General features: G+C 28.1%; 1 protein-coding gene across 1 annotated transcript in view; it reads left to right on the top strand.

Annotated features, from left to right (window-relative positions):
- Positions 1-312: 312 nt before the first annotated feature.
- The window catches only part of Epac (Exchange protein directly activated by cAMP), a gene marked incomplete at its 5' end in the record, with an annotated part of 138657 nt that continues 124487 nt past the window's right edge, over positions 313-14482 (top strand). Inside the window, 2 exon segments of the mRNA XM_014422935.3 lie at positions 313-459; positions 2786-2837. Coding sequence (XP_014278421.3) covers positions 313-459; positions 2786-2837 — 199 coding nt within the window.

The raw sequence follows: 14482 nt of genomic DNA, 5'->3' as shown, positions 1-14482 counted from the left end.
TAGATTGATTAATCTTAGGATAACTTCGTCCTTCCCCTTATTAATTAATCAGATAGAAGCAAATGAAAAAAAAAATGACTTCCTTGCAAGTACAGCAAAATATTTTCAATAGATCGTGTCTTCTATTTACATTTTTCACACAGCTTAGAATCAAAATACGTATTATGATATTTGATGTCATTTTTAAGATGTGTCTATCACATGGGGACATAAAAAAATAAGAAAATTATATGATATTAACGATTAGCTGTTAATTAGATATTTTAATATCCTTTTGATGTTTTATAAATGGCTCACTATTTTTTTTTTCAGAGCATGGTTACACTGTGCACCCTCGGCGTAGGCGGGTCCTTCGGGGAGGGCGTCCTCCACGATCTGCCGAGGGACAGCACAGTCATCACCAGGACATCTTGTGAGCTCCTCAGGCTGACTCATCAGGACCTCAAGGCTCTCGCAGAAGTAAGGAATCTTTTACTTATTTATCCAAGTGTATTCTTTACTAATTAAATGACATTAAAGTTTAGACAATAATATCATAATAATTGTTCCATTATTATCCTGCCGAAATACTATAACTTTTGAAACGATTCGTGGGTGATAGAGCACGAATAGGGAATATCTAATTGAGGAGAGATGCGAGAAGGAATATATTCTTGTGGGGAAGTTCTACGGAGGGGTTGGATATATTCGGAAATAAGCGCTATTGTACAGCCAGTATTCAATTCAATGTAGCGGCCCGACTTGTCTAGACTTTCAGTTACTTAGGTTTATTTTTCGTTTATTTTTGTAAGATATATAGAAGAAATATACTCTATCTGTGGGACTGGTATTAAAGTAATAGAACTGCTCTACGTATAGCATGCTCTACTACACCATATGATGATTTAAAAATTTATATTTATTATTTTCGTTATCTTATTTCTTTTTTTAATTTTAGAATGTTGTTAAAAGATTCAAAAACAAATCCTCTAAAAATGGAAGTTTATTTCAAGCCTATCGACATTTCGCTAGTTTATCAGGAAGAAAAAAATTACATTAAGTAAATATTAATACGAGGTAGCACATCACACATTAACACCCTAAAAAAATATTAACCAAATTTAGATTAGTACTTTACTCCAAGGCAGTTCTATCAAATATATATATGTTATATTCGTATTTATTTCATTTAATCCGTGAACTACTTAGCTCTATCGATCCGTTCAGTAAATTTGTTTAAAAAAGAGCAAAACTGAAATTAATTTATCATTTGTTATTTATGTGTTTACAATGTTTTGTAGGCCAAACCCTAGAATTTAATTCTCCATGTATGATGTTCTACTATATTTCTCTGCTTTGACTAAACTTGCATTTATTAAAAAGGATATAAATTAACAAATTACCAATAGATCAATATTATTAAGATCATTTTATAGATTCTTCGTTTATCATTCCTCTGGTACATATTCCACGAATAAACAAAGCCCAGATTCCTGGTTTTAGAGTAGTATTGGTAAATATTGAAATTACATTTCAGTATATTATTATATACAGGCAATGGTTTTATACTTTTTTTGTTTTATACTATTAGGAAACGATAAAGTAAAGTTTTATAATGACTTTTGCTTCTTAAATTATATTAATCATGTTTGATTAATAAATGTTTACTAAAAGAGTGATTATTTAATTGAGGATATATTACATTCAGTTTATTCATGTAAGAGACATGACGCCACTAAATTGAGTGGCTGGAGACGTGATAAGGGAAGAGTGACTCACTAATCAGAAAGTGATACAGAACCAATCAATAAGCAACATCCCCATGACTCACTCCTGGATAGATTTGTTGGTCCGTCCGATCTGTCTGGTCGTGGTTTAATTGGAAAAATCAATCCGCGTTCGAGCTAAGACATAAACAGCAGAATGTAAAAACGAGTGATACTATATTTCAAATATTACTGATAAAAACAAAAATGAAGATAAGCATTTTCCTCGGGTGTTGGTTGATATATGTGATAAGTTCTTTATTTTTTAAAAGATCAATGTTTCAAGAAAAATGTGAATATTAATATAAAATATATTTAACTAATTACAATATCCTGATCTAAGAATTTGTCCTAAAATCTTAAATTAAAAAAATTTTTCATCAAAATATCTTATATAAATAAAATAAATCTTACTAATAACATATAATAAGTAAACCAATTGTTTTAAAGATTGAATTTATACATTTTAACGGAAAATCTATCAATTTTTTAGTAAATATTTTTGTTGAATTTTCGGCCATTGTTAAAAAAATTATAACATTTGACGCTTTAACGATCGCTCCTGTAGTTTTGTTTAATTAAATTATATTATATCTAATTTTTTATCGATTGTGGCCAGTTACATTTTCAACATTGAATCTCAATCCAGGAAGAATATATAAAAATAATAATATAGTAGATTATTGTCTATTTTTTAATGATTTTTTTCCTATCTGATAATCATAGGTGTTAAAAAAAAGCTTCTATGCAACTGTATGTAGCTATGAAAAAAATTAAATAATATAAATTAGAATAGTATTTTTGGTATTATTATAAAACTGCTATGGAAATAGTAATTACCCAATTATGAATTAATTTTTTGAAAGATTGTTAAAATTTTATACATTTAGCAATACTATCTAAATATTTTAAATAAACTTTTTGAACTCTTATTTTATACTTATTAAATACTAAACTATTGTAATAATTTTTAATTGTTTATCTTTCAATGCATATAATATTCTAAATTATAAAAAGATTTTCCATAATTTTCTTTTCAGAAAAACAAGGAGATAATGTGTGATCTGATCAGTAATTGCAAGATGAAGAACGGTAAGTAATCTAGTCAATAATTTAATTATAAAATTTTATATATTTTTTTTCTTTATGAAAAAAAAGAAATACATAATATTTTGACTTTTATATTTCTTATAATAATTTGTTTTATAATATATCATCATTTAAGAGAATATATCTCACTAATATAATAAATGTCATCCTCTAGATATTGAAACATTTATTAGTACAATTCAGTTATATTTTTATATTGGCTTTTATTTATTTACTTGTTTATTACCTTTCGGGTCACAATCCGTCTGAAGAACTGTTTTTCTTGAAGTTTGTTATTTTCATCCCAATTTTTAGGTGTATTTAATATTTTTTTATATTTCATCGAAACGATAATATATCTAAGGAGAGATGAACTAGTTTAGGTCACTAAGAAATGGCCGAAATACGTTGTGTTTAACACGCTGTAGAATAAATCTTGGTTCTTCATCCGGAACATTTTTTCAGAGTTCATTAAAGATACTAAAAACAGTATGAGTAAAAATTTTAAAATGTTCTATTTTCTGTAAAACACAAAACCAATCTCGGTAATTTTCTGGTCTCTGACATAAAAAAACGATATTGAACAAATAAAGCTTGATAAAAAAAATATTAATTACTGAATCATTAAGATAATTTTACTTTTTAGCAAAATTAATTTGTTTTATGGAAATTTAATTCAATATTCATTGTAACTGTACAGAATTGTACATTGTAAGCACTGATTGTAACTAATTTAATTAAGAGATAGATGACGGAATCCGTTATTGAGCAACTGACTCCCTATCGTGGAAATTCCTTTAGCGTATTAATTGTGAAGTTAGAAAGTTCCTTAAATGAAACTTTAAAAGCCATTCTATTTTAATTACTTTCAGTCTGAAACCATCTCTAAAATTATTAAAGCCCTTTAAGACCAAAGTATTTCTACAATTATTTTAAGTAAAAAAAAAAAAAGAGGCAAAATATTATTCAGTAATTTTAATAGGACTGGTTCATTTTTTATTTTAGTACTTTATCATTTTGTTTTAATTAATTATTAAATTTAAAAGTTATTTCTGTTTTATTTTTAATAAATTAATCGTTTATCATGTAACATACTAAACAGTTATGTATTTAAGGACTTATTTAATGTTTCGTAATTCATTTTTTTCTAAGAGATTAGTCCCTTTATTGCTTCCAAATTCAAACCTAATTTACAAAACCAATATTATTCCTGGGTGTGACAAAAAAAAAAAAAAATTATTAAGTCTAGCCAATACATTACTGAACATTGGTGATACATTTAAAAATAAATTAAATAGTTCAATTTCTTATCAGTTAAAATAAATTTGATATTCTTCATCCTTTTTTTTTGTCTGCTTAACGCTGACATAATCTTACCGTTAAAAATTCTTTTTAAAAGTTTTAGTATAGAAATTTTTAACCAGCACTTATGTTTTTTTGTCTGTAAGATGGTTACAACAGGGTTTATAGAGTTAGTTTTATTTCACAAATTTGCCAAAATTATGTTCTGAGTTAGCAGACGATTAAGGTACATCGGGTATGGTCATCCTATGCCTAGTCAGCGTGAGTTACCTCCAGTTGCCTGGCTGGTTGACACGCCTCTAAAACCGGAGATGGGGGTGCTAAGCGTGGATTTCCAGTATAAGTGGTCATCCATCCAAGTACTGACCATGTTCGACTAGCAACTATTCAAAGTTATGCGTTAAATATCTCTAAAAAGTTTATGCTAGTACTGATGAATTAAATTTTTTATAATTTGCCAGTAGATTTCATTATTTTCATGAAATTTTGTTATTTACATTCAATCATTGGTGTGAATGTTCGATAAATGACATCAGTTACTTTTACTTCCATAATTATAAAATTCAATTATATTATCACCATGGTACGTTGCGGACCGTGGGCATAATTCCATCACTTAATCGTTAAATCATTATATGACAATTAAGCGATAACAAAGCCACAGGCATTCGAAGCTGGAGAGTGGAACTTCATGTCCTGATAACAAACTGAATAGAAGATTGATAAGGAGTCAGAGGGCTGGCTCAACTGAAGTAAAATCTCAAATTACAGAACTGCCTTTAGAAGATTAGACATCTGTTCCGTGGTTTATTTGTTGTACTTAGTCCTTATAGATAAATTAATAGATTTAATCTACTATTGTTCTAGAGGAGGGACGAAACATTTTTTTTTTTAATCTTAAATATAAGTGCATAAGTCGATTTAAAAAAGGATAATTTCTTCACAATCAACCAAGAAAAGAAATATTTTCTTACACACTTTAATTAGATCCTCAATAGTGTGTATAACTAGATCATAGATTAACGAATACAAATTTGTGAACGCAGTAAAATAAAGAGTATTTAAACATAACTGCTACATCAGATAATTAACGTTTTCACAGAAAAATGTAATTATGAATACATAAGTAATATTTCTTCTTTAATTAATTAAGATTTAACTATTTGTTCACACATTGACATATGTTTCACTTTGCTTTATTATAATGACTGTATCTGGTACTAATGGTGTATGAATTATGCCTTCACCTTAATGCCAGGCACCCTTCACTTTTGGTTGGCTGGTTGGGTTTGAGTCAACTGTATAAAAACGGGACATGATTAAAAGAAAAATTAAAATTTCTATTATCTATGTTACAAGTGGTGTAGGGGTGGCCGAAAGAAAACATTTATGATTAGATGGTTAGTCAAATTTTGAATGACTGGGCAATGGAAAATTGTAGATCTAAAATTGAGGTGGTTGATGATGATGTGGCTTTTAGTTATTACTAGGTGGACTTACTTCATGATTCCTTCTTCCCTCCGCATTCCTATGCCTCTCTCTACTCTGTTTCTAGGAACTACTCCAGTAAATCGACTCACTCATGGTAGATCTTACTGATGAGTGAACAAAAAGAAAAGATGGACTGCTTCTGGCAGAAGAAAAGATAGCTCTCTCTAATCAGCCTCAGTTACCTCTTCTCACCACAGAGAGCGCTGGAGGATGTGAGTTTTGACTGTTAGCCACTTGGGCGCTAGTATAGCCTGTATTATGGCAGCCCCTTCAATTTAACCTTTCTGTTGCCGTAGGTTACCTGGAACAAATGGTTTTTCTCTTGACAAACATTTCACACTTCACTCACTCTTCAATATTACAACTGCAAAAATGGTTCGCATCTTTCAATATCTATTATGAAATAATTTTCGAACCATTACTTCATGCATATTATCTAGTAATGAGAAAAAAATAGTTTTTAAAGATTATTTTCTTGATAAAATTGAAGCATTTCAAATTAATAATATTTATATATGTATAAATCAACTTTTAAAAAAAAAGACTTAGAAAATTGATATTCCCTTCACGTGTTTATTCAATAATAGTATCCAGTACCTTAAAAGCCCTGTATGACACTCATAAAATTTAACATTAAAACGCAGCTGGAAGAAATATACAATTTTAGTGAGAGTATAGAATGAAATAATGCGCATGCCACCTTCCTTATAAACTGTTTTATTAAAGGGTAAGACATACGAGAATTCCAAACTCAGTCTAGGTCATGAACAATAAAATACAATAACTAGAAAAAAATAGCGAACGCTACACAGCCTTACAATCAATCAGAATCAATCAACTAGCAACAGGTTTCCAATGGATTTTTCCACTACAAGGAATATATAAACGGACAGTAAGTAAAACAAAAAATTGACAATCTATTGTAAACAAAATGGTTTTCAAATAAAGGAGAATTAAAAATGTTGATGATTATTGCGGCAGGGGCAAATCCATTTTGCAGAATCTCTTTCCCCACGAAAGTTTAAAAAATTGTTCACAGCTATGTTTATTTCATATCACATTAAAATCCTGTATTTTAGGTTTTCTTTAGGAGTTAATAGCGAACATCAACTTTGTTCCTGCCACGAATAAAACAGTTACAAAATGTAACATATCCATGTAGGAATGTTCAAATCGGGAGAGATCGGGCACGCTCGGAAATCATCGATTTTTCAATCTAAATTATTTCAATGAAACAAAAGAGATTTTTAGAAAATTCAGCATTAAACCTTAATTAACTATTCAAATGAGGATTATACATACATAATATTAAAGATCATTTAGTTTTAAATTGATATGATCACCATAGAAAAACAAAAAATCAGATAAAATTGAAATTCATGTTACTCCAGCCTTATAAACTGATAAGACACAATAAAAATACAAGGTATGTGCATACAAAAAACAAATAATAGACTGACTACTTGCTAGAAAAAAAGGTTACGTTATGAGCAAACCCACGTTTACTTTTCTCCATTTCATCCCAATTCCTATCCCTAAGCCCAAACCTAGAGCTAGTTGTATCCCAGCAATCTAAAATATACTTTAATAGAAAATTATAAGTTATATTTATAGTTATTTATCTAAATTATACCCTGTTCTTTATAGTTAAAAAAAATTCATTTGTAAGTCATGACTATGCAATCAATAAAGTTGCGAAACGTCGTCTCAGTATAGTTTTTTATATTCATATACGTTTATAAAAGCTCTCTCTTTTAATGTTTTAAGACTAATAAATAAAAATTTGCAATCGTTTGTTTAATAGTTGTAATAAAAGATAAATGTGAGAGGAAAAAAATTATTTCTTCAACAATTTTATTTAATGCTCTCTACATTCATAGTGTTACATTCATTTATGATAGAATCAGAAGCATTTAATTTAAAATTTTAAGGAAAAATTGTTTAAGTAATAGTTTAATTAAACAATTTTTTAAATGACATGCTTATAATTCTTTTAATCATATCCTGTTGTTGACTTGACCCTAATGGATCACTAACCTAGACCTTAGAGAACCACCTGATGGGCAAAATACCCCCTCCATAGCGTACTCCTGCCGCAGCGGCCAAAGCCTCGTATTTTTAGAACTGATTAGGTTTAGTCGGTTGTGTGATTCCGAGGCGACAGGATGATGGGCAGTCTGAAGGGTATCGTGAAGGGGATCATCGCCAGAGCGCCCTTCGAGGATATCCTCTTTCAGATCCTCCGTGAGTATCTGCACGCTTCTGGTCTGTCTGTCTGTCCGTTCTACTTGGTGTATGTGATACAACCATAGGAGGATAAATTTAAAGTCTTTATGGCGTAGTACAATTCAAAGCCTAACGAAAACAAAATCTATTATGAAACTGAATTATATCAAAAAAGATAATTTTCATGTCCCATAGGTTAAAATTAATTTGTTTACCAAATTATTTTTATTTTATTAAAATGAAAAAATGCTGTATATACTTCTCACTAGTATGGACATGACAGCAATAGAATAAATTCTGTTTTTTTTTTATTGTAAATTAAAAATTATTATATTATGAACATTATAATGAGTGTTACCAAATGGGAAAAATAGAGATTATTTTTTCTTAGTCCATTTTTTTTTATTATAAGGTGATAAAAATATTATTGTAATACAACAAGTCTTATGGCGATGATTCACCTATATTTAATAATTTATTTTTGTTTTAATCACAAAGGGACTGAATATCAATAGATATCATCTAACGTTTAAGGATTCCATTAAAAAAAAAAAAAATACAAAAACTATCGATGTATGACTCGTAACGAAAATGTACCCACTATTCTCTATGGAAAAAGCAATTCATATTTTTAATTTTTCTTTCCTAGGAAATGAAATTATTTAATTTTCTAAATTGTCGAAGATATTTTAGACAGAAAATAAAATCAAGAACAAAAATATTGATAGTATATTGAAAAAAAAAGTTTGGCTTAGCATCAATTTTGTGACAAAATAATAATCGCATTAAAATAAGTCATCATATTTCCAAGTACTTGATGTAGCATACAGGTGATGCAAATAATACTGGAACTGACATATGTTCCATCACCCTGATGAACACCTAAAATTATACCAAAACGTCGGCTCACCATTTCCTTCCAACCAACTTCATATTCAATGTTCGCTAATTTTACTGCATAAATCTTGTCGGAACTTTTCAATGGAACTTTCAAATCAAATTAGTCTAGGGTGAAACGTTGAAGAATAATTAAACCAGGATAAAATATATATTTGGTTCTCTAATTATAGAATTTTTAATAGTGTTATATTTAAAAAAAAGAAGTAAAAATCACTGATGTGACATACATTAAATTTTAAAAAAAGTATATAAATATGAAACTAAAGATGAGTTATTGTAGCTGATTTTTGTTGAGGTATCGTATAGGTGACAGATACCAAGGTTAAAATTATCGCCCAATCTTGTCATTCACGCTTTACAAAAATGTCACAACTAGGTTTTGTCTGTTATATAAAACTTGTTTCAAGTTTTTTTTAGTCAGTTAACTTTCCAATAGATAAAAGAAAGTAGGGATAGCTAACCTCTAGGTACCTTCAGGTTTCATAATAAAGTACAAACTAATACTATTAGTCTTGTAGATTTATCTTAATTCAATTACACAGACTTGTACAATAGTAACTTGTACTTTAGTATTTTTTAATTCCTGTAATATCACTAATAGTCATCCCTATCATGAAAAAAAAGTATTAGTGTAATTAACACGTTGTTTCGATACTTGTATTTTGAACTAATACTATTAGCTTTTATTATGAAACAGGCCCCAGGTGTTCACAAAGAGTACTAAAAGATCTAGATATCAGATTAGCTCAGATATTGTTGGTGAAAGTAAGTTGTCTTTATTTTGTTTATTTTTTTACGATATTATAAGAAAATCGTATCGAAAAACGTCCTATAAATGCTGAAATGACTACAGAAGTTGCTAATCTCAACTATTTTTCTATATCAATTTACACTATCTATGGAATATATAGTAAGGAGAAGTATTCCGATCATACGAAATTTTTAATTAGAATTTTCGATAGAAATACAGGTGTGGATATCCCTTAAGTCCAATTAACCAAATCTCACATGGTATGTGTGTCTGTATGTGAATTGCTAAGTTTAACAACAAAAAGACTTAGAAAACTGATATTTTATATTTAAGCCAGGTATGCGCCTGGAATATTAAAGAAATTTTTTCAATAAAATTTAATGAGCAGAAGTGCTACTTTATATAATGGATTTTTTACATTTTTTTTTCAATTTTCTCAAAAAAACGGCTCTAACTAATTTGATTATAATCAGCATATAAATGTACAATACAATTGAATGGTATGTAATATCAATTAGGATTTATCCTCATTGAAATAGTATGAAACGGCTGAAATGACGAATTAAAAAAAAAAAACTTCCTCCAAAATTTATTTAATTTTGTTTGTTCAAAATAATTAACCAACTCATATGTTTACTACTATTGAAAAGTAGATGAATATAAACTATAAGCATAAAATATAAGCATTAATGGAGATAAGAATTAATATATTTTCCAAGTCTAAAACATATTTCCTGAAATAACAGTACATACTGTTGGTATGCCAATGATTTTATCAAAAATAATACTTGACATATAAAGATATTCTAGTGTCCCAAGAAAAAAAATTGTTTAATACTGACTCAATAAATGTAATAATTTTTTTATCGAGTCAATTACTAAATTATATTTATTTTTAGAAAAGATATATATATAACATTTGACTATGATTATTTTATGAAGATAATCTATTTATTGGTAATAAATATTATAACGTATGATATAAATTTTGCTTGTATACATTTATACAAAACATATCAGTTAATATATGTATCAGTTATATATATATATATATGTTTTGTTTAACAAGTTATGCTTGGTAAGTACACTTAAAATTAGATCTCCCATAGCTAACTTTAGAAAGAATGGATTGATAATAGAGCTATCGGTAGCGGAATTGTTTGTGTGCATTCCGTTCGGGCCAATTTTAGAATAGCATTACTATGTTGTGTGGGATCGATCACGCCATCCGTTGGCGTATTATTTCCGATTCGATTACTTAGTTGATCTTGACCTATATCGATTTTGGAGTTGTACAGCTCAGGTGTTTTGAAAAAGTTCTATATATAGAAAGACATAAAAATTTATGTTTCGGTGAGAATAGAAGACAGAAGCAGTAAAGTAAGACCTTGCTGTCGGTGCCAGAGAAGGGAAGCATATTTGGGTGTGTATACTAGTGGTACCGTCATCGAACATTTGGGTTCAATAGGCCTTTAATTGTTTATTCGATGAAAATGTAGTTTGTTCCCAGAAGTTTTAATCATGTAAGGTTCTTCTATCTTATTCCAGACAAAATATTCACCTAACGTCCTCATTCAAAAATTTTTTTTGCGTTTTTTCAACTTTATATACATTTTCTAAACCATTTGTCGTCACCCTCCTATACGCTTTGCTATTTTAAATATTTTAATTTCTTCTTTGCCCGTCCAAAATTTTTTTAACGTATTCTCACCTTCCGATAATTTCGTCATCTTTGTAACTTTTTTTTAAACGTTTTAAACATTTTTTGTCACCCTCACATACATTTTCCTCTTTTTAATATGTTTTTAAATATTTTCTATTTCTTATTATTACTCATCCAAATAACTTACAGCGTACTCTCGCCTTCCGATAACTTTGCAATTTTTGTAACGTATTTGGACATTTTAAACATTTCTAAAACCATTTGTCGTCACCTTCTTCTACGCTTTCCTTTTTTAAATAAGTTTTAAATGTTTTCTACTTCTTATTTTTATCCACTTGTAACCTATTCTTACCTTCTAGTAATCTCGTCAACTTTGTAACGTACTTTTTAACTCTGAGTCTTACCGCACGCACCGATGGTCTCACTTAGTTTTATAATTTCTTAAGAGCAGGTGAGCTCTTTGTCTTATTCTCTTTTTCTTTTATCCCCTTCTCATTCTCTATTCTTTTCCTGATTTTCCTTACACACGTTATTAGTTATGTTAACCAAATATAATTATTATTATTTTGTCTAACTTAACTTTATATTTTGTTTCTTTATTCTAATATTATGGCTACATATTTCATTAGTTACATATATTTTCTATGTCTCAATTTTATTTATTTCCATAATTTTAATTTTTTAATTAATTATAAACTAAAATCTTTTCTTTGCATTACATAACTTTAAATTTTTATTTCCTTAGTTATGTTATTTTACTTACTTATTCAATTACTTATATATAAATTTTATTTTCCACTTCTTTCATCACTTTATTTGTATTGATTTCATTCTGTACAATTATTTACTATATGTCATTTTTTTTATATTATTTTTTTTTTATTCATTGGTTGTTATCTTGTTCTTTGTTCTTATCCTTGAAGAAGGCTAGAAATTATGGCCGGAACGTTGACACTATTAAATAAGTTCTTTCAATTTATTGGTGTTATATTCGGGTTTGCGTGTCAGGTAGAGATGGGGGAGGGAGGAAGTTGATATGGTCAAAACCGAATTTTTTATTTATTTTTTTTCCATACAAATTTCGTTTTTTGTGAGAAAAAAAGAATAGTTTAATGAAAAATTAAAGTGTACTCACAATACCTTTTTTCGAAGCTATCTAATTTTTTAATTATGTGCCTGTCCTGATATTGTCTACGAACGTTAGAAAATTACTTATTATGGAATTCTTTTCTTAACACGCTGTCTCTTTTCAATAATAGGATATTAGATGTATCAGGCTGCAATGAAAAATTTGTTTGTTTTTTTGGAAATTTTATATTCTGCTAGTTATATTTATAACTAGATTTCCCTGTGCAATATAATGTAAAATAAATAGTTTAGAAAAATAGAAGTCATATCAAATTTTTAGCGAATGATTTAATTTAGTGTCAAACTCATTTCAATTTTATAATTTTGAAGACATAATAAGAACTGATAAAAGAAACCGATTTTTACCACATACATAAACTCTACGAACTAACACCTAGGACTTTCCGCATTCAATGTAATGGTATTACTAAAGAATATAAAGCCTATTTTGCTATTTATCGGATGTTAGAGTTAGTTATTAAATTTGACTGGAATAATATTTTTTCCTTTACACTTAAAAAAAAAATATTTGGTTTGGAAAAAAAAAGTTATTCAACCTCATTTAGTTGCAAATTAAATATACTTCGATTTTACTAGGTATATATTTTTCAAAAATCCCTTATTTTTCGAAATGAAAGTAAAGAATGATGAAGTATAGATAAATTTTTATCCTTTCGACCAAAAATATGGCTCACAAATCTAGGTTTCCTTTAAGGACATTATGTTCAAGTATTACTAAACAATAAATGGTAGGTCAATTATTAATTTTTTGAATGTTTGAGTTTTGCATTTAATTATCTTAATTTTGATAATGTCATCACCGCAAAATTGATTAATTATATACTAACAACTACCGATACTTAAATACTTAACTATTGTTGTGGAACTATAAGTAGCCTTTTTAATTTTTTCACTAAGTAAATACGTAATTTAGAAAAATTTATTTTTATAGTTTCTGCCATTCGGAGACTCTTTGTTGATTTAATATTTCGTAATTATAATAATCTCATCAGAGTCCTTCGTGAATACAGTAGTACGTAAATGCTACGTGAAATAGGCATAAATGAATTGGCCCTACTGGTAGTCTGCCTTAGATTTTATAAACGGAAATTCTGAACCCTATCGCGTGGAGTAAAAACCTGCCAGACAGAAATGATTAACGAGATACTAAGGAGGAGCAGGGGAAGATAAAATCCCCATTTTTTTTTTTTATCCTCCTGTTCTTTTCTGGAGTGCCTCCATATTGGTATATTTTAAGAAGTGTATTCTTACTTTTGATGCATTTACCATTAACTTGTAATTGAAGAAAAATATACTTCTCAAAAGGCTTAACGTTCACTGGGGTTAGAAACTTGCAAAATTTTATAATAGTTTTATTTTATTAATTATTGTTTAGTGAAAAACTAAATCTTCCTATTTTGAAATTTTTGAAATTTTTTCGTTTTGGAGATCTCCGTCGTCTGTATGCAAGATTATTCAAATTGGTAAAATTATGAATTATTTGCCCAAGTGAATCTTATATCAATTGCTCACTGGTCTGGTAGAAATTTATTTTTACCCTACAAGATAATTTAGTAATACAATTGATTCCCAGCATTCATTGTTTGTTGATTATTTAAAAATAAATAATTTAAATTCGTAAAATACGGAGTACGGTAACCCTACATTTCTCTTAAAAAAAAAAAAAAAAAAAAAAAAGAGAGAGGAATATATCTCAGTTAATTATTTTTATTTACATGAACCCTTTTTTTCTGATAAATTTTATACAATCTTAGTATTTTATTTAATTTATATTTTGATTTCTTTTCCAAACTGGTTATATTTATTCATTATAGTAATATATATCCATCTAATCCATACAGCCTCAACATCTTACATTAATTAATTTGGAAAACTAATCTTTTCGCCACCCTAGTCATTATCAAAGGGAATCTATTAATTAACAATATTAATTACAATCTCAATTATTAATAATTTTTAAATTATCACACCTTTATTTTAATTTCACAGCCTAACATTAATCACTTATGAAGTTTCATGCTATTCTCTCCATGTCTAATATAATATAGTCTAATTAATCCTTAAAATATAAATAAATATTGTGAAAATAAAATAAAAGTAAAACAAAACTCCTATCGTAACTAAAAAAATTAAAAATCGTAATAAAATCAAATAAACCGAAATATT

The sequence above is a fragment of the Halyomorpha halys genome, unplaced genomic scaffold (assembly GCF_000696795.3).
Source record: "Halyomorpha halys isolate HHAL.00 unplaced genomic scaffold, Hhal_1.1 Scaffold396.1, whole genome shotgun sequence".
NCBI lineage: Eukaryota > Metazoa > Arthropoda > Insecta > Hemiptera > Pentatomidae > Halyomorpha > Halyomorpha halys.
This window is presented reverse-complemented; position numbering and strand designations above follow the sequence as displayed.